This window comes from Lissotriton vulgaris, chromosome 5 (assembly GCF_964263255.1).
Source record: "Lissotriton vulgaris chromosome 5, aLisVul1.2, whole genome shotgun sequence".
Lineage (NCBI taxonomy): Eukaryota > Metazoa > Chordata > Amphibia > Caudata > Salamandridae > Lissotriton > Lissotriton vulgaris.
The window spans coordinates 1351394254-1351421644 of NC_141693.1; the positions used below are offsets into that span (position 1 = coordinate 1351394254).

Here is a 27391-nt window from a genome sequence, read left to right on the forward strand (position 1 = left end):
GTTCGATCATTTGGCTCGTAGATGGGTTACTAATTCTTTGAGCTATGATTTGGGTTCGGTTATGGATGTCTTCTGTCAATGGGAAGCACCAAAGCAGAGGTATGTCTTCGATATCATGTGTACTTTCCTCCGTGAGGAAGGGGAAGATAGTGAGTTGGGTCAGACCCCATTGGAATTGCTTGATGTACAGTCCTAGTTTGTGAAAGGAACGATAGTGGGTTCCGATGTTGAGAAAGCAGTCTCAACGTTGCTTGCGTTTAGGGGCGAGTTTCCTTCTCAGTCGTTGTTTGAGCCTGATCCTTCTGTTAGGAGAAAAGCGAGACAGTACCCTATGAGAGAAATTCCTCCGGTATGGAAAGAGGCAGTTCAGGCTAATGCTAATGCGGGTATTGCTGGTGTACCGGCTCATTTTCAGCGTGTTTGGGTACATGTTCCGTGGAAAAGAGCTGAAGTTTTGGCCCTTAAGCAGACTCTACCTGACCCCGCAAGAATCCCGCAGGGTATTATAAAGAGTTGTCTCAGACAGCTGACGCATGCATCATGAATTTAGCTGATATAGACATGTTGTTTGGTAATGTGGTTCCTCAACCTTTGTGGGGAAAGATTCGTCATGTAGATCATGCGCAAGAGTTAGGTGATACATGGGCTAATATTACTGCTGCGGATGGTCTTCAAGGTGGAGGAGCTAAACCTGAGGCTTTAGTTGCGGAACTCCCCGGTAGGATTATTAATTATATGAAGACTTTAATGCCTGCTATGCGAGTGAATTGGGATAAATTGTCTGCATGCAAGCAGAAGAAAGATGAAAGTGTGTCTGATTTCTTCACTAGGTTTGAAGAGACGTTTATAGATCACAGTGTCCAAGATATGAGTACGAAAGGTGGCCAAAGGTTGTTCGTAGATAAGTTTCTTCATAATTTGCTTCCCGAGTTGTGTAATAAGTTGAAGGATTCAGAGAGTTCATGGGCTGTTTCTTCGTCGGCCCAGATATTGGCTACTGCACAATATTACGAGAATAGAGATAAGGATGAGAAAGAGAAAGCAGAGAAAAAGACTAAAGATTTAAAGACGAAGGTTCTTTTGCAACAGGCGTATCAGCCTCGTTATAATCATCGTGACTTTCAGCAGCCTCAGCAATTTCAGAGAGGATCACTAAGGCCCGAGTCTTTTCAGCAGCGTGTTCCTATAGGCCCTAATCAGTGTGCGTATTGTAAAGAAGAAGGGCACTTCAAGAGTAGTTGTCCGGTTCTGTTGCAGCGTACGAATGGTGCTTCTGGTGTGAGAGGTCGAGGTGTTCAGCAAGCTCCTAGAGGTAGAGGACGTGGTGTGTTCCCCCAGAATGCACGATCCTTTCCTCCACAGAATACGATGAATTGTTTTGATCAACAGAATGTTGCGTCTGGTCAGTCGACACAGTATTATGCTGACGACTACTATGCTGAGAGTGAGAATGCTGACGGTAATGATTGCTAGGACAGCCATAGACAAAGAGAGGGATTAGTGTCAGTTCCAGTACATCAGAGTGGACCTTATGTTGAAGTGATTACATCAGGTGTGTCAGAGCCTTTTCTGTTGGATACTGGTGCGGCGAAGAGTTCTATCATGCACTCTAAACTCCCTGGCGCACCTTTGTCTGGCTTGACAAATGTTTTGGTAGGTTTTTCTGGCGCCCTGGTTCGTAATCCAGTTTCTAGTTCTTTCTCTCTTTCGGTTGGACCTTGTGAATTAGAAGCACCCCTCATTCTGACGACAGGTTGTGGTGAGAATTTGTTGGGATTGGATTTGTTGAAGAGATTGTATGCGACATTGCACTGTTCACCTTCGGGAGTACAGCTTACATTGGGTAAGAGAGTGATCTCTCCGATGTATTTGTCTAAAGTAAGGCTGGGCGTAAAATCCGTTTCGCGGGCGAATTTGCGGATTTTCCGCGATTTCGGGGTCCGCGAATTTCGCGAAATCGCGGTAAAATCCGCGAATCAGCGGGGACGAATTTTCAGCCAAGCAAGGGTTACAGCAGCAGGTGCAAAAGTTGAACCTAATTTCTTTGTAACCTTTTACAAAAGGGTTACAAACAAATTAACTTCAACTTGGACACCTGCTGCTAATTGCTTCCTGGCGCCTCGTTGCCTACTTGCAACTATTCTCTGACCCTGCTCTGACCCTTGAAGCAGGGTCAGAGAATAGTTACAAGTAGGCAACGAGGCACCTGTCCAAGGAATTAAACCTCATCAGGAAGCACTTACAGATATAAAAAACAGGAAGAAGGGAGAGGATGGCAAATACATCCATTTTGAGTTGTCAGGAGGAGTTAAACTAAAAGAGACCTTTACAGCACAATTTTCATATACATTTTGCTAAAAATAAAAAGCTGTATGTTCTGTAGGGGCAACTCAGGAATCTGGCCCTTCAGAGATCCGGCCTCTCATTCTTTCTCTCGTACTCTCTCTCCCTCTCTCTTTCCCTCTCTTTCTCTCTATCTATCTATCTATCTATCTATCTATCTATCTATCTATCTATCTATCTATCTATCTATCTATCTATCTATCTATCTATCTATCTATCTATCTATCTATCTATCTCTTTCCCTCTCCCATAAACGACTGCATGGGTAACTTCGCTATGCAAGCGGCTCGTGAAGACGCACAAAGCCCCGCGAACATGCAAAAAACCCCGCGAACACGCAAAAAACCCGCAAACACGCAAAAAACCCGCGAACACGCAAAAAAAACAAAAATCCGGAAATTCGCGAATTTTGCAGATCGCGAATTCGCAAATCCGCGAATTCGCAAAATTCGCCCATGCTTAGTCTAAATATCGGCTTCCATTGGAATTGCGTTCTCTCCCTGATACTCTTTGGACTACTGGTCCTAATGACGTGGGTCTTTTGGAGATTCCACCATACGTTGTGATGCTGAAAGCGCATGCTAGATTGCCACGTATTCCCCAATACAGGATCTCTAGTGATGGTGAAAGAGCACTTTTAGCGATCATCCATGATCTGATTGAGAAAGGTGTGATAGAAGAGGTAATGTGTGCAATAGTCCGGTTTTGCCTGTCCTGAAACGAACTGATTCTTCTCGACCGCCTGTGTATAGGTTTGTGATCGAACTTCGAGAAGTGAACAAAATTGTTGTGCCACAGTTTCCGGTTGTTCCAGATATTACTGCTTTGCTGACTATGATTCCTGCCTCAACTACCTGATTTTCGGTGATTGATCTGAAGAAAGCTTTCTTCAGTATCCCGATTGCCGAGGAGAGTAGAGATATTTTTGGCTTCTCTTTAGGAGGCCGAAGCTTCCGGTTTAAGCGCGCTCCTCAAGGTTATTGTGAAAGTCCGTCCATCTATAGTCAAGCTTTGAAAACACAGCTTGATGCGATTGTCTTGCCTGCTCTTAGTCAGTATGTAGATGATTTGTTAGTTGCTGCTGACGATGAGGAGACTTGTAAAGAAGCTACTCTTTCTTTGTTGCAACATTTGTCTGACCTCCATCATAAAGTGTCACTTTCGAAGTTGCAGTATTGTCGACAAGAAGTGACCTACTTAGGTCATCTCTTATCGAAGGAGGGAAGAAGGTTGACCCCAGAACGAATTCAAGCGATTGCGAAAATGAATGTGCCAACTTCACAGAGAGAAGTGCGTGCTTTCTTGGGTATTACCTCGTACTGTAGGCAATGGATTCCGAACTTTTTTCTACTTGCGAAACCTTTGTTAGCACTTACTCTTAAGGATACTCCGAATCCTCTTCCTTGGTCTGACGAATGCCAGAAAAGTTTTTCTGAATTACGTAATGCATTGTGTTCGGCTCCGGTGTTGGGTACGCCCGACTACAGTAAGCCTTTTACACTTTATGTCCATGAGAGAGAGGGATGTGCATTGTCAGTCCTGACACAGCAGTTCGGCGATAAGCAGCGTCCATGTGCGTATTTCTCGTCGACTTTGGATCCGGTAGCTAGAGCGTTGCCGAGTTGTTTGAGAGCTACAGCGGCAGCAGCTGTTTCTATTCGACAGTCTGCTGGTTTGGTGATGGATAACACGTTGATTGTGATGGTTCCACATGCAGTGGATACTTTGTTAAACAGGACTAAAACACAGCACTTGACTAGTGCTCGATTGTCAGGTTACGAGTTGACGCTTTTGGCTAGTCATGTGCATATAAAGCGATGCAACACGTTGAATCCAGCTACGTTGTTGCCGATTTCTGTAGAGACGGATGTTCAGGAACAGCATGATTGCTTTCTTAGGACAGAGGAAGAAACAAAGGGTAGAATTGATCTGAAAGATACTCCTCTTGCGAAGTCTGATGGTACTTTATGGGTGGATGGTTCATGCTTTAAGCTTCGGAATGGTGATACGACTGCAGCATATGCGGTTACGACTTTCCATACGATTGTTGAAGCTTCACGTATACCGCAGAATTCAGCTCAAGCAGCAGAGTTGATTGCACTGACGAGAGCATGTGTGTTGTTGAAAGGAAAGCGAGTGACTGTGTATACCGATAGCCAGTATGCGTTTTTATGTTGCACATAGTTTCGGACGCTTGTGGAAAGAACGTGGATTTCTTACTTCTCATGGTACGAAGATCCAGCATGGTCAGTTGGTGAATGAGCTTCTTGAGTCACTTACGTTGCCGATGCAAGTTGCGATCGTGAAATGCAGTGCACATAAGAAGGTTACCGATGACGTTGGTCGTGGTAATGCGTTTGCGGATGAAGTTGCGAAAGAGACGGCGAAAGATGTGACGAGTCGAATGTATGTTGCAGGTCCAGCAAGATGGGTTCTGGATAGAGGAATGTGTGAGGATACTATAGAGAGTGTGAAGTCAATACAGGCTGAAGCTACGGAGAAAGAATTGAATGTGTGGAAAGAGAGTACGGGAAAATTGGATTCGACTGGTTGCTGGGTTGGGTTGTCGGAACATCAGCGATGGTTGTTACCTGATGCGTATGTGCTTGCAGTGGTTACGATGGCGCATGGAATGGCTCACATCAGTGTGAAAGGGATTTGTAAGTTGTTGGCTCCAGTATGGCAGAATGCTGGAATTCCTAAGTGTGCGGAGAATCTGGTCAAGAATTGCATGGTTTGTCTGATGTATAATCCTGGCAAGGGAACCCCAACTCCAGCAGGTCACTTTGCGCCTCCGACGTATCCATTCGAGGTGCTGCAATTGGATTTTATACACATGAAAAGATGTAACAACTTAAAATACGTCCTTGTAGTTGTTTGTGCCTTTTCGAGATGGGTAGCAGCATACCCCCTGAAAGATAATACTGCCTTGTCCACAGACAAAGCCCTACTCGAGGAATTCTTCCCTAGATATGGATTGCCAAGGATGGTGTGGAGTGATAATGGAAGTGAATTTGTGGGTCAAGTTATGAAAAGAGTGTGTGAAGGTTTGGGCATTAAGCAGAAATTTCATGCTGCGAAATACCCCAATCAGCTGGTTTAGTCGAATGCTACAATGGCACTCTGAAGCTGAAGTTAACCAAGATTCAGGCAAGTTCTGGTCTCCAATGGCCCGATGCTTTGCCATTGGCACTTTTGTCAACTAGAGCTACAGTGCATTCTCGAGTAGGCCTTAGTCCATACGAGATTGTATTTGGTCGCCCGGCTAATGTATGGGGAGTGCCAAGGCCGACAAAGTTTACCGAGATTGAACATCCTGTGCTGATCGACTATTTGTATGATTTGACGGCTAAATTGCGTGTTTTACACCAACAGGTTTACTGTACACTACCACCAGCAACTGAAGATCCAGGACACGCCATTGAACCTGGTGCATGGGTGTTGATACACAACTTTCAGCGGACGAAGAATGATCAGCCCCGCCGGACTGGACCCCACCAAGTTCTTTTGTCGACGCGTACGGCAGTGAGAGTGCACGGCAAGAAGAACTGGATCCACGACATACATTGTAAGAGGGTTTCTTTGCCTCTGCCGTACGACCAGTGGGTCCAGGAGGGTGTTGGCGATTCAGAGACTGAGACTGTGCCAAAGTTCGTTTCATTCAGTGACGCGCGTTTGGTTGGGACAAGCTCTGAGCGTGAGGACAACGATATTTTGCAAGCAGCTGTGCCTCCTTCTTTGAGACTAGACACTACTGAGCCTGAGTTGTTTTTCGTGATCAGACATTGCGTGGTAAAGGCTGCTATAATCTACAACAGAGAAATAATGGACTAATAAAGAGTTAATTCCTTTTTGCTTTTGAAAACTATGTTCTCTCATCCAAAAAGCTGTTTTGACCTATTTCCGCCATCCGGGTTCAGCTGTAGGGTTGCGGTATAAAGCCTTGGAGTGTTCAGCCGTGTAGACACAAGGTTGACGGTTCTGGTTTGTTCTAGGCCGTTCCCTGGGACTTACAGACGTACATCTGAGCGAAGAGAACCACCTGCCGCGAACAGCACAGTTAGAGGATGGAGTTTTTTGAGATCGAGAGAACTGTTGTAGAAATGAACTTTAAGATAAAAATGTGTACATTAATGAGTAGCAAATGTTTTTTGAAAACGTGTCTTTTAATGCTACTTAGCATGACGATGTTTTGGTGGGATATGTTGTTTTCTCTTTTCAAGTGACGTTTGCACACACCACACAACCTTTGTCTTTTCCTACTACTATTTCTTCGCATTCTTTTCATCCTTTGCCTGAACATGAATCTATTAGAAGATCAGAATTCATTAATAATTCCTTTGTGCAACTTCTGCATCAGCATCAGTTAGTAGTGAACACCACTAAATGCTGGGTGTGTGGGCTTATGCCTCATACTACGGATAAAGGTATTCCTTATTTGATCCTGCTATAATGGATCTGTGTGGGCGTATAGGACGATGTTCATTTATGCCCATGAAGTCTATCCCCTGCGTTCTATGAAAGATAGACGGAGTAATAGTGCTCTAGTGAAGGGAATAGTGGATATGATTAGAGGTATCGATTCCTATGAGACTATTCCAAAAGAGGAGACACTAGCTTATATTGGATGGAACGTGACTGGATATGGTGTTAGTCTGAGTAAAAAGCAGCGAGGGAAAAGGTCATCCCCGATTTGGATCGTACCCCATCGTGGTCATTTTTGTCTGCAAGGTAATGGCAAGAATCCGAGAGCTCAGTTAGGGAAGAGTGTTTGTACTGAGACGTATGTTTTTGCGTCCCAGACTTCCCCACCGTTTTTTGCAGCTAAGGGTACGTATTTTGTCTGCTATGATAGAGCATATACATGGTTGCCCCCTGATTTTTCGGGAACATGTTATGTTTCGTTTCTGTTGCCCCCTACGTATACTGCAGCCGCAGATTATCACAAAACGAGAGTGGCTAGAGGTGTCTTCAGTAAGGAAGATACTGCAGGACAAGAATTGGGAGATTTTCTTTAGGGTTTCCTGCCGTTTTGGGGACCTATGGTTAACAGTAGGAACATACGGCAAATGACGAGAGTGGTTGAGTCCACCATAGTTGAGACTGCTGGTGCCCTTAGTAACTTGACTGCTGAGCTCCAATCGGATCGTCTTATGACGTTGCAGAATCAAGTTGCATTAGAAGTCATACTTGCAGATAGAGGGGTATGTAAATTTATTCAATCGAGCTGCTGCGTTTTCATTCCAGACAATGCTCCGACAGTGTACCAGGCCATTTCCAACTACATAAGATCTTCGAGTCTATACATGTGGACGAAGGAGATTGGTCGTTGATGGGAGGGTTTTAGGGATTGTTATCCACCTGGGGATGGAAGATTCTGATGATCGTTGGGATGGCTTTAGCTATTCTTTCCTGTTCTGTCTTTGTGTACAGTGTGCTCCTGCTATATGGGGCCTTTGTGCTACTGCGTGTGCAAGGAGACCTGTCTCGAGAGAGTTATAAAGTAATAGGATTATGCTCTAGCAACATCTTGATGATCTGATGAGTATAGACCTGGATTCAGATTGACGTGAGTTTAGGTTATTGCCTATGTAAGGGCAAAAGGAGGGTCTGAGGTTCCGTGAATTCTGAACCCGTTTCATAAAGGTCATGGTTTCGTTACGAATTTGATAGTAGTGAACCGTAACTAGTGAGTGCGGCAAATACGAGTGTTTTCGCCATGTTAGACCGATGGATTCACTACGTATTGAGGGATTTTGTTCTGAACCCTTGGGTTCCATTTTGTGCATGGCAGCCATTTTGTGGTTGCCCCGACATAGGCCGATGACTACGGCCGAATGAGTCTTTAGTACACGTACACTTTAGCTGACTTCTGAATGACCTGAGCGAACTGACCTCGTTGCCTGAAGCTGACCTTGTTAAGCCAGTTCCTTGTCCGGTAGCTGATCGAGATTAAGGATCAAAGTGCAGGACGTTGTAAAGTTTAGTATGCACACACACACACCCCTTATCCTACTTCTCATCAGTTTCTGTTCCTTCTTTTATGGTCTATTTATGGTATGGGCCGTGGTCTTTTATTATGGGTTTGTCGGGCCTGTTCGAGAAAGAATGTTGGGCTTTCCCGTGTAATTGATGGTGGGCTGGACAACTGAAAAGTGGGTTTGTCGTCATGCGATACCTTTTGTAATGATGCTTATGATTGGACAAATTGTAACTAGTGGGTGTTTGTCCGGAATGTGATTTTTAGCATAAAAGACGATGTCTCGCTCTACAAAAATTGAGCAGTCTCTAACGAACCTACTTGTGTCGTACTTCGTAGACTTCTGTTCTGTTCCAATAAATTTGATCTTTGACGTCACCGAGAAGTATCCCGTGTCTCTGTATTCTAAGACAGGTGAACCCGAAGACTTTGGGCGTGCCCCTGGCGCCGCTGGGTTCTAAAACCCGGTTCTTCAAGGGGGGGGGGGGGCACACAATGTAATGTAATTTAAAAAATAAAATATCTAAAAATAAATAGTTTACAAAAAATTTGTAAATCAGTATCAAAAAAATAAATATAACAAAAAATATATTTAAAAATTGTCATTTACAAAACCTTTAAAATTCATTGAAAAAAACCATAGGTTTCAGCCATGTTATAGGTAGGAATTTGCATTTAGAAAACCTTTGAAATTCACTGAAAAAACCATAGGTTTCAGATACGTTATAGTTAAGAATTAGCATTTAAAAAAACACAGAAATTCACTGAAAAACCACAGGTTTCAGGGGTGTTATAGTTAGTTGGACATTTCACTCGTACAAAACCATTGAAATTCCCCCCTTATAGTTAGTTCGGCTAACTATAACTTGCGCGCCTGCAATGCACTGCTGATGACATCACATATTACATCACTCAGGACATGGTCAGTGACATCACTCATGACATCACTGATGATATCTCAAATGACATCACTGATGACATCACTGATGGCATCATCCAGTGAATGCGTGTCTTTCTGAAAATTAAATATTTTTTATATATGTATATTTCAAGGTCGATGGAAGAGTAAATGGATTTTTTTTTATTGTATAACTGACTGATTAAGTGTATCTTAGTGAATACATGGGTTAGTGAGTAATGTTTAAATATGTAAATATCTGTATCAGTCTCTCACTTTGTGCTATACCAGCATGTTGGACAATTAACTACCTGGACTTGGGGTCACTAGCTACTTTTGACCTCACCTGTGTCTGGGGTCCCATTTCCCACAAGGATACGTGCCAGAAGGCTCAACTGCCGAATGGAACACAAGGGGGTGGGGTCATCACCCCAACACTAAAACCAACCAGCCCTCCATGCCCCATTCCCTGTTGAGATCTAGAGACCATCTTATGCCCCCTCCATAATACCCCCTATCCTCACAATAGTATGGGTCTGAAAGTGACCTGAGAAAGGCACTCATGCTGGGGCATGGGGGAGGTCGATGAGAGATGAGAGGTGTGGCCTCACAAGAAGGAAGGTGAAAACCAACAGGGTGCTGGTGATGCATGTTCCTGATGCTGTGGTATGTGAGGACATCTTAACTAAACAAAGAAGCTTTTACCTCATATAATTAAGAGAAAGTATCCTTGTTTAGTAGAGATTTACCTCTTTGTAGTCTTGCTGTCATCTCTATAAAACAATTCATATTATCACAAATGTATGGCTAAAGATGCACCAGGAACAATTACTTTGCTGAAATGCACACAAAGTCACTGGAGACATTTGCTTGTGGTCCATTATGCAGATGCAGTGTAGAATTTGCCCTGGACGTTTAACCAAAGAGGTAATTCTTTGCAATTAACCAGAAGAAAGTACTCCAGGTAGGTAGACATTTTGGTGAAAATTGTGTTCACTTGTAGGATAAAGGGACAGGTGAAGTTCTATTCTGGCACAGTCACTCACACATCTATCAACACTCCCACACAGAGACTTACAAATCCACTCACACACCCATTCTATTACTCTTACTTGCACTCACTGATCAATACAGCCACTAAATGATCTAAACACCACTCACACACCCACTCACAAACCAGCAAAACTACTTATACACCTACTTACCGGCCCATATGACTACTCATACACCCACTCACAGAGCAATACAGCCACAAACCTGTAAACACTAATTGACTTATACAGCAACTCAGACACCTTCTCTCAAAGGTCACAGGTTACAGTTAGCAAATAAAACTTTAAAAACCTTAGAAATTGACCCCAAAAAAACAATTGTTTGGAAATGGAATTAAAAAAACTTGGAAATTCGATGACATAACAGGTTTCAGGGCCATTATAGTTATGAAAAAGAATTTAAAAACCTTAAAAGTTCACTGAAAACAACACAGCCCAGGAAGGTTATAGTTTCACTCAGACAAAACCAGTGAAATTCAGTAGTTAATTGAGCTAACGATCAACCAATAAATCAATTAGAGTTTGTAAAGCATGGATACCCCCCTTGTGAGGATCTTAAGGCATTTTGGGGGGCTGCTGATCTGTGTAGGCTGAGGTAAGTGTTCAGTCAAAGTGCCAAGTCTTGGGGTCCTTCTGATTTGGGTCAGCCATTGGGATTGTCTGAGGTGGATCAGCAGTGTGTTCCAGGTCTTGGCGGCAAGGTAGGAGAAGGATCTTCCTCCGGTTTTTGTTCTGGGGGACGATGGCCAGGGCCATCCGAGTGGAGCACAGTTGTTCCGGTATGCTGGTCCTGTGTCATGGAGGGCTTTGTAGGCATGCATGAGACGCTTGAAGATTATGCTTTTGTTGACTGGAAGCCAGTGAAGTTCTCAGAGGTGTTTAGAGATGTGGCTGTGGTGAGTGTTGTCAAGGACCAGTCTGGCTGAGGTGTTTTGAATGTTATGAAGTTTTCTGATGAGATTCTGGGTGATGCTGGCATAGAGTGTGTTGCCATAGTCAAATCTGCTGCTGATGAGTGTGTAGGAGACTGTTTTTCTGGATTTGGTGGGGATTCACCTGAATATCTTTCGAAGCAGGCAGAGCTTGTTGAAGCATGATGAGGTGACAGGGTTGATCTGATGGTTCATTGTGAGTGAGGAGTCCAAAATGATGTTGCGGTTTTGTGCATGGTCTTTAGGGGTGAGTGGGAGTCCCAGAGTGGAGGGACACCAGGAGTCATTCCATGCTGAGGGTGTGGGTCCTTAGATGAGGACTTCAGTCTTGTCCGAATGTAGTTTGACCATTAAATGTAATAGGGTAACTCAGTAACCCTCAGAACCTGGGTCTTGAAGTGAAACAAAAACAGTGGTTCTGTTGGTAAAAGCACAATGTCTTTGCTTTACTGTCCTTAATACATATTATGCAGTATGTTACACAAAGACACACAACACTGAATTTAGTACAGATGGTAACTCTTTAGTATATACCTTGCATTTATTAATCAATGGATAAATGGCTGTCCAAAACGAAATAACATAGGAAACACATAAACCATACAATGCTTAGTGACTGGTAGTGAGTGGTGATGACCGTGCTGTACAAGGATAAGAGTGGTGACATATATTCATACAACTAAACAAAACATAAGCTCCTATGTGTCCATTTTTGGAACCAATAGTCACAACAGAATGCAGTTTTTCTTAGTTGTGTTGCGACTTACCACACCTCCAGATTACCTATGCTACACACTAAATAGGATACAGAGGAAAGGGGGTGGACTAGAAATTATTTATCACAACTCTATCACGGCATCTTTCAATTCCATAACCAATGATTAATGTGAAGCACTAGAGTTTTGCTTTTACCTCTCACACCATTATACTTTCAAAGGCACCCTTATCTACAGGCCCCAGGCTTGAGAGAACAATTTTTAACACAATTAGGCAGCATACTAGAAAAGGGAATTAGTACTAATTCCTACCTATTCTAGGAGATTTCAATTTTCATCTCGAGTCACTCTCTGATCCAGACACCACTAGCCTACTGGACCAGATGAGGGGCAGCAATTTAGAGCAACTGGTGACATGTGTTACTCACCAGGCTGGTCACACCTAAGATGGGTTTGTTTCTAACAATGCACAGCTGCTATTTACAAGCACTCTTCCTCTGGTATGGTCCGACCATATTGCGGTATTGTTTGAGCTCACTCTGCTGGATCGTACAGCTCCGAAATTATCAACAAGATATTTAGAAAAAAGAGCTTGGAATAAGATAGAAGCAGAGGAGTTACACCAACTATTAACCTCGACTCTTATTGTAACTCCTAGATATCTAGACGAGGCAACCCGATTCTATACTAACTGGTTAGAAAACACAGGGAATAAGTTAGCAACCAAAAAACCTCTTTGCAACACCAGGCAGCAACCCTCCTCCCGTTGGTACTTCCAAGAGCTTAGGGACCTAAAATTGGCCTGCAAGCACCTGGAAAGAAACTGGAGGAAGGAATACAATGATAAGGATAAACAGGAATACAAATGAAGTCTCGCACTTTAGAAACAGCTGCTTCAAAGAACAAAACAAGAATATTTTACCAATAACATTAAACTAGCCAAAAACTCGTCCAGAGAGCTTTTTGAAATAGTAAATTTCCATGCCGTCTCAACTCCTCCTACTATCCCAGCTTCCCAGGAATTGTGTAATAAAGTTGCCAAATTCTTCTTCGATAAAGTTAATGGTATTTTCCTAACTTTTTCACACTCTACAGCAAAATTACCGACTGACTGTACAACAGGGCAGATAAGAGAAAAAAATGATGCCCCTATTTTTGACAAATTTGCCTTTTTAACAGAATTGGACACTCTCAATCTCCTTGCTAAAGTTAAGTCAGGCTCTCCGTATGATCCCTGCCTGATCTCCCTAGTTAAACTAGCTGCAGAGCCCTACTGATTCCGTGGCTAATATTGATAAAAAGTACCTCAGGTCGACGGGGAAAGAAATATCACATGTACAGGACAAAATCTATCTTGCAAGTAAAACTTCGATCTGTTTTATGATTGATTCATAGAATAATGATCAATGCTTGCCCTATATTGATAAGTTACCGGACCGCCAATTACAAAAAGAGGTTCTGAGGGTAAGAATTGGGGTAAACCCTTGTTATATGAACAATCCGGTAAAGCGGGCTATGATCAATGAGGAGGGAAGCTGCACTTGCTCTTTAGGGTCCAAATGTGATATGCCGCATATCTTATTTGATTGTCTGAAGTTTTTGGACTTACGTATTAAATTTTTAAAAACAATTTTTATGAAATATGAGATTAAAACTAGGACCCAGCCTGTGACACTGATGATAGAAATGGCCCACTTAGATATTGCTGTGGCTATGGGGAAATATATGCAAAAAGTGAAGGCAGTTTTATATCTTTTTAACGAGTTTTAACAAATAGCTATTTTTAAAATAGATAATCGTGGGCTTTTAAATCAATATGTTGTAGGTCTAAGTAAGTAAAATGTCTTTATTTAGATATAACACAGATATCTTTAAAAGAGAATTACCTAGTTCACATTATATATAACTCATTAAAAATGAAAACAGCAAGACAATCAATTAGCCAGCCATAGTAAAGATAAGGGTCTTCCGCATCCTCAGCCTCCAAGGTCCGTAAAAAACTTTTCTTTTTTTTTTTTTTTTAAATATGTTGTAGGGTGTTTATGTGTGTTAATACAATGTTTTATTTAATTTTTTGGATGAACTTTTTATCGACATGTATTGTTTGTGGACCAACGGTCCGAATAAACGTGAAATAAACTTGAATCTGCAGAGCCAGTGTCACAAAAATTGACTTCTATTATCAACACAATGGATCTAGAAGGATACTTCCCGAGAGACTGGAAACAGGCATCAATTCTGCCCCTACTGAAAAAAACAAGTTTGGACGCTAATGATCCAAATAATTTCAGACCTATTTCCAAATTACCACTCCCAGCAAAAATCATAGAAAAGAAACATGAACACTCAACTCAACCACTTTTTGCAAGAATCTCAGGCGCTGAACCCAACTCAGTATGGTTTCAGAGAGGGCCATAGTATGGAAACAGCGCTCCTCAAATCCACAGAAGAGATTAGGACCACTCTGGACCAGAGAGGAAAGGCGGTACTGATCATGCTTAATCTGTCTGCAGCGTTTGATATGGTTGCTCTGATGATGGAATGACTGGACAAGATAGGAGTCAAGGGCAGGGCCTGGAAACGACGTAAATCCTTTCTCTCGAACAGAAGGCAAACGGTGGCCCTGGACAAATATGAAGTAGACCCATTTTCTTTACCCTGTGGAGTGCCACAGGGGTCTTCATTAAGCCCGACACTTACTAATATTTATGTGTCCTCATTGGCTCCTTTAATTGAATCCTTCAGTTTCAATTTGACTTCATACGTGATGACACATAAATAGTGATGACTATTCTGCCAGAAGTGAGCCAGGAAACTGCGAACCTTATGGTTTTTGGATGGCCCAAAACTTCCTAAAACTCAACTCCACTAAAACAGAGGTTGTGTTGTTCGGCTACAATCCCAACTTCTGGACCCCTGATTGCTGGCTGGAGACTTCGGGCCCGCTTCCCACCCCGATTACAAAGGTGAAGAACTTGAGAGTGTGGAAAGATGACAAACTAAGCTTCAGTGATCAGGTGAACACAGTGGCTTCATTGACATCATACATTGTCATATCTTGCAAAAAAATAATGCCACTTCTACTCAAAGATGTGCAACAAATTGTGGTTTCCGCATTAATAATGTCTAGATTAGACTATTGCAATAGTCTATCTCTCAAGATCCACGAGGGATCATTGAAAAAATTACAGACCCTGCAGAATGCTCACAGGCACACCAAAGTTTGAATCTATTTCAGACAAAATAAAAAAACTTCACTGGCTGCCGGTCAGGAAGCGCACTCAGTTCAAGGCTTTATGTTTGGCCTTCAAAGATTTCACTGGTACACACCAAAAAGAGCAATGCGGTCATCAGATGCAAAATTTGTGATGGTACCCCGGGTTAACAAAGCAATTTAGGGTGGCAGAGCTTTGTTGCAAACGCAGCCAAAGCATGGAATGCCCTCCCAATCAGCCTTAGCTAGTTTGTTCCAATGTCAGTGTGATTGGCCCCTTGTGGTGATTCTTCTGGGTTGCTGGATGTCGGTTGTGAAACTGACTATGGTGTAGTACTTCCAGGTGATGGGTTTTAGTGCATTGATTGTGATGTTGCTGAAAGATGTGAAGATGGAGTCTAGGATGTGCCTGGTAGCAAGGGTGGGCTCTGTGACATGTTAGATTAGTCACAGGTTTAGGAGGTTGTCAAGAAAGGCAGCTGAGGTTGGGTCTGTCCAGTCTTCCAGATGGAAATTGAGGTTTCTTAGGAGGATAAAACACTGTAGTTGGGGACTAGGGGGCGATGAAGTCCATGATTTTGCACGTGAAGAAGGCTACGAAGGCTGTAGACTATGGTCTACCCAAGGTGAAATTTGCTATGATTTGTAATTTAAAGTGATCCATGTAGTTTGTTCCGGCTTCAGCGGCGGAGGTGCATATGAAGGTGTCATTGTAGACAATGTTGATTCCTCCTCTGGACCTGTTTAGGTAGTCTTGTCTGGTATTGTTGTAACCAGTAGAAATGGTGGAGGTAAGTCAGGCATTGAAGCTGTGGTCAGACATGTTTCCGTGAGAAAAAGGAGGTCCGTGGGGGCATCGTCCAGCAGATCCCAGATTTCCGTTGCATGGTTGCTAAGTGAGTGGGTGTTGAAGAGCATGCATTATATTGGTGTGTGAGGGGTGTGTGTGTGTTTGTAGGTGTGTGTCTATGGTTGTTGTTGTGGTGTTCTTAGCTGGAGTTCTGGGATGGGTTGTGCAGGTGACATAAGAGCTTGCCCTTGGTACTCATTCAGAGTGCCAGCACCATGCCCACTGTGTGCATCCGCTCCGCATCTGTGCTTCAGCTACCATTTAGTAGGACCTAGGAGGGAGGAGAAGTTCAGGTGGTGGGAGTGGGGCTGAGGATGAGCTTGATGTCAGTGAAGGAGAGAGGTGTCAGCAATAGGTAAGGAGCAGAGGGAGGTAGGAGGGGGTCCAGAGAGGGTAGAAAAGGAGTGCAGAGAAGATGAACAGTTGGCAAAGGTTAGAAATGAGCGCCACAAAGGTCTCGAAGACAGATAAAAGAGTAAGAGAAAAGGCACATACAGTATTAGAAGGTGTGTGGGGAAACAACAAAAAGAGTTAGAGAAACACACTAAAATGTCACAAAAGGAGTGAGAGAAAAAGCACAGAGAGTGAAGGACAATGCACATAGAGCAAGTAAAAGGGCACAAAACTCACAGAAAGGGTGAGACAAAAGGCACAAAGAGTGAAAGAAAATGTACAAAGAGCAAGTAAAAAGGCACAAAAAGTTGCAATAAGAGTCAGAGAAAAGGCAAAAAGAACAAATGAAAAGGCACAAACAGTTGCAGACAGAGTAAGAGAATGGGCAAAAAGAGCAAAAAGAGCATGTGAAAAGGCACAAAGAGTGAGAGAGAGAGAAAAGGCACAAAATGTTGCAGAGGGAGTGAAAGAAAAGGCACAGAGGGAGAGAGAGAAAAGGCTCAAAGAGTTAAAGAAGTGGCACAGAGAGAGATAAAAGAAATGAGGTGAGAGAGAGCAAGAGGGAGAGGGTTGAGGCAGATGCCTCAAAGCACAGGAGCCAGTTCTGCAATGCCCTTGAAGGGACCAACGACTGGTCGTAGGTATGTTGAGGAGGGTTGGGCCTATGCACTTTCTTAATCTGTAAGAAAGAGGAAAGAGCAAAAGGAGGGTTTAGTTTAATTTATGGCTTTTAGAAGTAACCTGAAAGCCAAGTGATAGTCAGGCACCGGTACCCTCATCTACCACTTATATTTGTTTAAAATTGCATCGTATTAAACTTTCATATCCATCATCAGTAGGGCCTGAGCCAGTTTATTCAAGATGGCTGCTTTTTTTTATGATTCAGTGCCTATTTCTTGTCACATATAAGTGTACATACGTTATATATTTGTTCATGGTTTTCTAGGTAGATACTCATATTCATGCTGCAGCCTGTATGAGTGCCAGACATCTGTTAAGCTTTATGAAGCATTCATATAAGGATGAGGCAGACCGAATTGTGAGCTCCATAGATGCTCCAACAACACTGAAGGAGCTCTACGGTAAATTAAATCTGAAGCCTGGTGAACTAACTGTGGATTCTCTTGATGTTCATGCTGTAAGTATTAGCAGTAAAACCACAGTCTGGAAACGTTGCATAATGTTTAAAATGCTCTTAAAAAAGTTCTTTTATCTTAATACCAAAATGGAACAAGTGTATTTGTTCAATCTGTCAGCGTTCAATGGATTTTTCTGCTCAAAAGTTCAAAGAGTTTTTTTTAAAAAAAAACGTTATTTACCAGTTTCATTAGCGTTTTGTAACTTTTGCATCTTGCAGGGATAGGGTTTAAACAGTAGAAACTAAGGAATTCACCCACTCCACATAAATATCAAGAATAAACAACATTAGTCTCAAAAATTACATTCAAATCAGTTCTTATGCGACCAGTCCTCCGAACCATCTGGGCTAACATCCACTTTGAGGAGAGTACGGTAATACATACATGTAATCCTGGTTAACAGGTTGTAAGTGTGTACCCTAATGATGATCTGAAAACAGTTCAGCCCACCCCAGTTGGCACAAGCTCTGGTACCAGTTGTGTAGCAGGTTGTGGTCGTTTTGGTGCCGGAGCAGCCTTGCGTCCCCATTTGATTGCTATTTCTCTCTTGGCAAGTAATAACCCCATGGCAAAAAAATTCCGGACTCCCTTCGGGACCCCAGCCACATAGCCCTGCAATGCAACCTCTGCGGTGGGTGTGATGTCCCCTAGTGTTTGAAAAATTGCTGCCCAGAAGGGCTTAATTCTACTACAGTTCCAGTTGAGGTATGTGAAGTCTGCGTGGGGGTTCCACATTTCAAGCAACAGTGGCGTTTTTCCGGGCCAAATCTGTGTACTGTCACGGAGTGATATATATATTCTCTGCAGAAATTTAAAGTGTATCATTTTGTGGCGATTGTTCAGGGATATCTCTTTGGTCTGACTGCAACAAAAAGCCTATTGGTCATCTAGGATAGGATGTCCCAAGTCTACTTCCCAGGAGGCCCATATTTTTGTGTCGTCGATTGGGATTATGTCCCCACATGCCCTGTACAGTTTGGAGATTAAATGTTCCCCCCAGTACTGTCCAAAACTGCAGAGAGAGGAGCGAACGCTTCGGGTTCCAAAAGGAATACGGGCGTAATTACCCTCATTGCTGAGCGCATGTGGTTAAGTATGAATTTGTCCACTAAACTTGTTCCCTTCTGAAATGGAAAAGACCTGTCCTCCCTTGTACAGATCCCCTATTTTATGAATGTTGGGGCAGATTTATGTTAACTGGCGCATCCCCAGGGATGCGCCAGTTAATGTGCGCCACAGCTACGCCACCCATGGTGCGCCGCATTTACAATGTGGCGCATCATGGTGCAAAAACGGCACAGATGCGTGACGCATCTGTGCCGGAAATGTGGCGCATTGCTGGAGTTGCGTCGCAAGCGCGACGCAGCTCCAGCAAGGCTCGGGGGTGCCCCATCTTCACAATGCTGCGTCAAGACCTACGCCTGCTTCAAGCAGGCGCAGGGTTTTGACGCAGCATTGGCCTGAAAGTGACTGAGTGAAATCTCATAGATTTCACTCAGCCACTTTCAGGAGGCGTTCCTGCGCAGGAACGCCCCCCCCCCCCCCCCCCTGCGTAGGAACGCCTCCTTATGGCGCAGGGCTTTACAACGTGAAGCATCTCCTAGATGCATCACGTTGTAAATAGGGCGCATTGTTTGCGCCGCTGTTGCGTCAAATAAAGTGACGCAATTGCGGCGCAAAGAGGCGCAAGGGCATCATAAATCTGCCCCCAAGTATTTAGCAAGTGTATGTTGTACAATCTTCTCCCCGGTTGTTGAGGAGTGGTAGCCCAGGAGAATATAGCACCGGGGAACCCATAATTCCAATCAGTTTCAGCCAAGCCTAGCTAGTGGTAGAGACCATTTGAATGTAGTTTGGATCTCGGGGGAAGCCCAGAGGCAACTAGGTGTTAAGGGTGTCGGGTAAAATCAGGTCCGCCTCTGGCCGCAAGTACTGAATCCTGGCATCTGGGTGGAATGAGGAGTGCGCACAGCTGCACTGCACAACCACATAGTATAGCTCAAGATTAGGGATACTGAGTCCCCCTCTGTGATAAGGCAGTGTCATCACCTCCCATCTGAACCTCGGTCGTCTGCCCCCCCCCCCCCCAAGTCAGTTGAATGAGATGGGTTCGCTATGTCTTGAAAAAATGATTTGTTAGTGGAATTGGGATATTATTGAAGAGATAATGGAATTTGGGGAGAACAAACATCTTGATCAATGTGATTGTTCCTGCAATTGAAAGCGGCAGCCGCAGCTATTTGACCACCTGTGATTCAAGCTTATGCACAGCCTAATTGTAATTTAATTAGATATTTTGGGAGGTATCTAAGTGGTTTGTATTCCCAAGTATTTAACTGAGTCTTTGCTCCAAGCGAGCGGGAACTCGCAGTCCCATCTTAATGTACTTGTGGTAAGGGGAAATATCACTGACTTGTGCCAATTTCTACCGAGACCAGAGAAGCGGCCAAATCGGATAATCTCGATAATCAGCAGGTCCAGCTTTTGCTGCGGTTCCCGAAAAATAAAGAATGATGTGGACTGCGTATAATGAAACAAGAAGAGGTCCAGTGTTAACCTGGAGCCCTCTCTGCAGATGGCGTTCCTGGAACTGCCAGACCAGGGGATCCGTCGCAAGTATAAATAGTAATGGTGATAAAGGGCAATCCTGCCTGGTGCCTCGTGACAGAGTGACGGAGCAGGATAGGGTGCCATTTAAGTGTATCCTGGCCATAGGGTCGCTGTATAAAATGAACCCCCTAGGCATACTTAGCCTGCGCATTACCGAGAGCAGAAAGGGTCATTCCAGGGAGTCAAATGTTTTCTCTGTGTCCAACAGGACTGCTGCAGCTGGAATTTCCAGGTTAATTCTGTGAATGACGGCAAACAGCCTTCTTAGATTCAAGGAAGTAGATCTGTGGGGCAGGAATCCAGATTGGACCGGGGAGATTATTTTGTCCATTAATAAAGCAAGCCGCAAGGCGATCATTTTTACCAAGATTTTGTAATCTTAATTTAATAATGAAATTGGCCAATAAGACCCATAGAGCAAAGGGTCTTTGTGAGGCTTGGGCAGCAAGACAATCACCACCATGTAAAGGATCGTTAGAGTTCCTTAATATGCAGTTTCTGCAGCATCAGCAGGAGACAGACTGCTTACCGGGACAGCCTGTTGGAGCTTCAGAGCCGCACGGTCATCTTGGTCTGTGGCTTGGCCACGCCCCAAGTTCAAAGAATTAATTAAAATTCTGCCACATCCCATTTAGGGGAGCCGCAGGACAAGAAGGGGCTACTGTGCTCAGCCATGGGAGCTGGGGATCATTTGCCTCCGATATTCTGTGGTACATGTGACAATAGCTCTAAAAACTGGCTCAACAAAATCCCTTCAGTGCTTGGTTCACAGTGACATGTGACAGTGACAACGAGCAATCCCAGGCTTCTCATGGAGGTTGTGGGGGTGCTACGAGCTCAGAACTCAACAAACACCTGGCAGTGCGATAACGGATTGTCCAACCCAGTGTTTTACTTTGTTTAAGAGAAGTCCTTTAATGGACTCAGTATACATGATAGACAGGATGCCAAGACAGGCATGAGATATGAATACTTCACTGACATGGACAAAAGAATTTACAGAATCCCTTCTGTCCCTCAACTTTGTACCGCATATAACTGTCCCCACTCACTCTCACGGGCACATACTTGACCAGGTCTGGTCCCTCAACCTCCCAGTGGCTTCGGCGGCTGTTTCTCCCTGTCCCTGGTCCGACCATGCTCTCATCTCCTTCACCATTTCCCGTAACCCGGTATCCAAAACTCCGCATGCCAAAAATACCTGGGCGTGGAATTGGAACAGACTGGATTTTCCCTCCTTGACCTCCCTGCTTCGAAACTCCACTCTGACCCTTTCTGGCTTATCATCTGCCTCTCAAGCCAATGCCATTAACACCTGGCTGGCTGGAGGCTGTGACTCAGTGGCTCCCCTACGTCGCATTTCCATCCGTCGACCTAAGAATTCCAACAGATGGTTTAACGACCACCTGAAAGAGCTTAAACTGAGCGCCCGACGGGCGGAGAGGCAATGGAGGAAAAATTACTGTCCCTTATCAAAAACCCACTTTCTCACATCACTGGCCAAATACAAAACTGCGATTCTTGCCTCAAAAACCACCTACTTTTCAACAAAAATAACGTCGGCCGAAAATAAACCCAGGGAAATCTTTGGCATAGTGAATGACCTGGCATTCTCAGACCGAACCTCACCCCAAATCCCTCCTTCCCAGCTTCTATGCGATCAACTCAACACCTATTTCTTGGACAAGATCGTAGCCATCAAGGCCAACATCCCACCGCCCTCGTCTACTTTTGTTGATCCCTCTCCCCCCACCGTTCAATGCCTTCTCACCTCCATTCCCCCCCTCACTCAGGAAACATTTCTGGAGATACTTCCCAAAGTGAAGTCAGGTTCCCCGGCGGACGCCTGCCCGGCACGAATTCTGCAGCAAATCTACTCCTGCTGTCCTGAACCCCCCATCACCTTCCTCAATAGCTCCCTAGCACAGGGTGTAGTGACCCCTGCGCTAAAGGCAGCCACCATAGTGCCCATCTTGAAGAAACCTGGCGCGGACCCTTCCATCTCGGCCAACTACCGCCCCATTTCCCTGCTGCCCTTTCTGGGCAAGGTGATGGAACGCCACGTCACCGCGGTACTCAGCGCCCATATTGAGGCTAATGGGGGACTGGCATCTCGCCAGGCCGGCTTCCGTCCCAGACATTCGACTGAATCGGTTGTGGTCTCAGTCTTAGACAACCTCAGAAAGGGTATGGATGATAACAAATACCAGGCACTGGTCCTCCTCGATCTCTCCGCCGCCTTTGACATGGTGGACCATACCACCCTACTTTCCCGTGTCAAGGCGGCTGGAATCGGGGGATCAGCTCTGGTTTGGCTCTCCTCCTTTCTGAGGGACCGCACCCAGGCGGTCCGGCTAGGAGACTTTACTACCACTCCTCTTCCTGTCACTTGTGGTGTTCCCCAGGGATCCTCTCTCTCTCCCTTACTTTTCAATCTTTATATCTCTCCTCTTATTTTCGCACTCCAGCAGCTGGAGGTCACCGTGTACAATTATGCGGATGATCTCCAGCTCATCTTTGATCTATCCTCCTCCTCCCTCTCTGTCTCTAATTTCCAGTCAACAATGACATTCATCAGGGACTGGATGAACCACAACCACCTTAAGTTGAACCCAGACAAAACCGAATTGGTTCTCACCGGTGGTTCGTCCAGCCCCTGGAACTCCCTCTTCTGGCCCTCCTCTCTTGGTCCCGCACCCTCCCCCTCAACCACGGTCAAAAAACTGGGTGTTAAAATGAACAATCAGCTCACCCTCCATTCACATATCAGTTCCGCGGTCTCCTCTTGTTTCCTCACTCTTCGAACCATCCGCTCTGTCTCCCGTTTTTTCTCCCCTCAGGCACTTAAGCTGATTATGGCCGCCCTGGTGATATCGCGGCTGGACTATGCCAACGCCCTCTATCATGGCATCCCAGCATACAGCCTGCGGAGACTCCAGATGATCCAGAACCAGGCGGCCCGGCTGGTCTATGGCCTCCCACGCTATCACCATTCCACTCCCCTTCTCAGGGAGCTTCACTGGCTTCCCATAAAGGAACGCTCCCTTTTCAAGACCGGCTGTATGGTCTTCCAGGCCCGCCAGGGCACTGCCCCCGCCTTCATTTCTTAATTAATAAAAGAATACGTTCCCGCAAGAGAGCTCCGGTCTTCCTCCAAGTCTCTTCTTCAGATCCCACGTTTCACACGCAAAAAGTGGGGTGGGACCAACTTCTCCACCCTGGCTCCCACATTTTGGAACTCCCTCCCTGACCATCTCCGTTCTGCCACCCACTATCTTTCCTTCCGCAAGGATCTAAAAACTTTCCTCTTCAATCAGGCCTTCCCCGTTTAATTCTTCCCACCTTTCTCTCTTGTCTTCTCCCTCAGCTGCCGAACCCCCCACTAGCGCCAAAAAACCGCACGGTGCACGCTGCGCTTTAGAAATGTTTTAAATTAGAAATTAAATTATGGGGCAACTGCACTCAGGGTCAATGTTACCATCCCTCCTCTTTTTCTCTCCCTTCTCCTTTGTTTGAGCTCTGTCTTGGTAGAGGCGAAGTTCAGATGTAGATTACCCCTTTTTTATAAATTGTGTGCTCAGATGAATTAGCAGTACCCACGTGTAAGAAATTGGGTTTTTAGTTGAGAGGACTGGAAGCCCTACTCTAATGATTAACACAATCCTGGACAGGGTGAACCACAAACGTCACTAAATTAACCTATGCTTAACCCTCTGGTAACTTGCCGCAAAAGTAGTCAGGCTTATCTATTTATGCCTCACACAAATAGTGGTAAAATAAAAACTCAAGACAAGAAAAATCCCAGACCAATTTAGTACAACAGAGTAGATTTTAATAAATATAGGAACACCAAAACAAACAAAATGTATTCAGTAGAACTGATAATATTAATTTATAAGTTGTCAGTGAGATTAGCTCCATGAAGCAGAAAGCGACTGAGAGAAAGTCACATGTTAAAGCTCACAATGTTGGAGCATGGATTGGATGCAGGAATCAGGTTAGTCCCACTGAAGAGTTACCATTTTCAATCCGGCACAAAGAGTTACATTCACATTGGTGGAGGTGCTAGTTGGCAGCATAAATTGCTGCTTGCTAGTCAAGCAACATGCAGAAGTATTTGACTTACTGTCTAAACACTCTCTGGACGTCTTATTCCTGACTGAATCTAGGCTCTCTCAAGACTCAGTGTCATCCCCGCCCTGGCCCTGACCCCAGGCTTTACCATGAGGAGTGTGAATAGAGGGACGGGGAGAGGTGGCAGCATTGTAGTAGTTTATAAAGATAGCTATACTTGTAGCAACCAGGAAATCATCCAGGACTGCAAAAGCTCCATTTTTAGAACAGCCTTAACGGACAAATTCACGTTCTCTGGACTGTTCATTTATCGCCCCATGTGGCTGTCCAAACCTTTCAGAGAAGCAGTAGCCAATGTGGGTAGCACCGTGGCACTTAAACTAGCCAACTTCACCATTATTGGCGATTAGAATCTTCATCTGGAGTCTGATAATGACCCGGGCATTCGCAATTCCTAGGCGACATGGCTGCCTGCCAACTACTCCAACTGGTTTCAGGGCCTACACAGGAGCAGAACACCTTCTTGACCCTGTACTGTCCAATATTCTGCTTCCAGAGGTTCCAACATTTCAACCTATAACATGGACCGACCACAATCTTGTTCTCTCTTTTCGCTCCATCCAGTAGGCCCAAAACCTCAGGCCCCTAGCAACTTGAGATGCAAACACCCCTGGCAGCACCTAGATCACTCCACCTTCAGAGACACTCTTGCCATTACACAACAGGCCCTGCTCACAGATGTCGAGACGTCAAGCGACTGCTTCAGGAAGTAAATTGATCAGGACTTAGTGCATCCCAGCCAAATGGATTTATTGTAAGAAAGCTCGATCTAATGTATGGTTTGATGAGGCCCTCACAATATCTAGGAAAACCTGTAAAGTATTAGAACAAACTTGAAGACTCGCTTATAGGCCCACTGCTAAACTTGAATATAAAACAGACAGGAAAGCCTATCATAAACGGATACGGACACTTATGCCGCATATTTTGCAAACAAAATCAACACGAGCAATAACCCCTCTAAAACTATCTTCTCCGCGGACATCCGAAAACACTATCACTACTAATGCCCAATGTGAAACTTTGGAAACCTATTTTATCGAGTGGTGGGCATCTACGATAGCTTCCATCTGAAGAACGATGCCATATTCTGAATGAGGGGAGATTTCACTGGTAGTGAGATTCATTCCCTCCCTGACTTCCCATCAATCATGGCTGATGGCCTCAAGGCCTTGTTCACCAAGATAAAATCAGAGTTTCCAGAAGACCCCCTTAAACCGAAACTCTTTGTTAAATTCTAAGACTGCCTTCTACTCAGCTGTCTGGAACTCATCCACCTCTGCCTATCATCAGCAGAGTCCCTGCGATCCCTGAAAGACGCTAAAGTAATTCCATTATTAAAGAAGCCGTCGTTAGATGCCTCTACGCCAGCAAACTATCGCCCGATCTCTCTTCTTCCCTTCTTGGCTAAAATAATGGAATCCCATTAAAAATACCATTCTAACTCAATATTTGGAATCTCACTCCAAACTAGATTCCTCGCAAAATGGCTTCCAGCCGAGACATAGCACAGAGTCAGCCCTACTGGCAGTAACAGAACAACTTAGTGCATCTATGGATGAAGGTAGAACGTCGGAAATCGTCTTAGTGCCACCTTTGATATGGTCTCCCACAACATCCAGCTCCTCAAGGCTGTACCACCGGCAAAGTTCTCGATAGGTTTACATTTTTTCCGTCCAATAGGTCCTTTCAAGTTATTGCCCCTCCCACCCACTCTTAGACACATTCATTATGCTGTGGTATCCCTCAGGTTTCAGCACTGAGTACAACCCTGTTCAATGTCTATTTAACTCAGATCTCTTGACTCGGGGTGAATGTTTTGATTTGTTCTGCATTACGTCCATGTAAATGTAAATGTAAATGTGTTTCGATTTATATAGCGCAACACTTTAACCCAGGGGTCTCAAGGCGCTTGCTTAGGGAACCCGTCCTGGTATTCCCCTGTGAGATACCCCGGCCGGGTATCCACAAGGTGAAAGCCAGGCATCCCGCCGTGAGGAGCCGTAGTGGAGATTAAGCAAGCTATTGCCCAGAGTCGCAGAGTGTGACCCCGTGAGTCGAGTAGGCACCGGAGCGAGAATTGTCGACTCCGTAGAGTTTTGAGCCCGAGACCCGCCGAGGCGGGGAATCGAACCCTGGTCCACGGCCGATCTCAGCTTCCGGGTCTTCCGCCTCTAACCACTGAGCCACGCTTCTCCAAGTGTGTGCCTTTTGCTTTCTTGCCCTAAGTGCGCCAGGTATGCCCAGACATGGGTCCTGGGCTCATTGTGACAATGGAATGAAGCTATCCTGGCTGAAGAGGGGTGAAACCCGAAACCGGTCCTAGGAAGCTTGTTTCCGGTCCAGGAAGGACCTGGCTTGGCAGTTCGGGCTAGACTGTTCCCATGAGGTACAGGGTCAAGGCTGATTTGCATATGGCCAGGTCTCTACTTGGGTGGCATGGTGAGCAAAAGAATGATGGATTTAACCCAGATCTCTTGACTGGGGGGGAATGTTTCGAATTGTTCTGCATTCCGTCTAATAATTGTGTGTCTTTTGCTTTCTCGCCCTAAGTGAGCCAGGTATGGCCAGACATGGGTCCTGGCCTCGCTGTGACACTGGAATCAAGCTATCCTGGCTGAAGAGGGGTGAAAATCCGAAACCGGTCCTAGAATGCTTGTTTCCGGTCCATGGAGGACCTGGCTTGGCAGTTCGGGCTGGACTGTTCCCATGAGGCACAGGGTCAAGACTGATTTGCATATGGCCAGGTCTAAACTGGGGTTGCATGGTGAGCAAAAGGATGATGGATTTAACCCAGATCTCTTGACTGGGGGTGAATATTTTGCTTTGTTCTGCATTCCGTCCATCAATTATGTGTCTTTTGCTTTCTCGCCCTAAGTGCGCCAAGTGTGGCCAGACGTAGGTCCCGCGCTCACTGTGTGAAACCCTGACCCCCAGTCATAGGATGCTTGTTTCCTGCCCAGGGAGGACCTGGCTTGGCAGTTCGGGCTGGACTGTTCCCATGAGGCACATTCTCAAGACTAATTTGCCAGGTCTAAATTGGGGTGGCATGGTGAGCAAAAGAATTATGTATGGAACCCAGATCTCTTGACTGGGGGTGAATGTTTTGATTTGTTCTGCATTCCGTCCA

General features: G+C 44.8%; 1 protein-coding gene across 1 annotated transcript in view; it reads left to right on the forward strand.

Annotated features, from left to right (window-relative positions):
- The window catches only part of LOC147712585 (AMP deaminase 1-like), a 2876771-nt gene that overhangs the window by 1265685 nt on the left and 1583695 nt on the right, over nucleotides 1-27391 (forward strand). The window contains exon 7 of the mRNA XM_086923285.1: nucleotides 17325-17516. Within this exon, the coding sequence (XP_086779411.1) occupies nucleotides 17325-17516 (192 nt within the window). The remainder of the gene's footprint in view (nucleotides 1-17324; nucleotides 17517-27391) is intronic.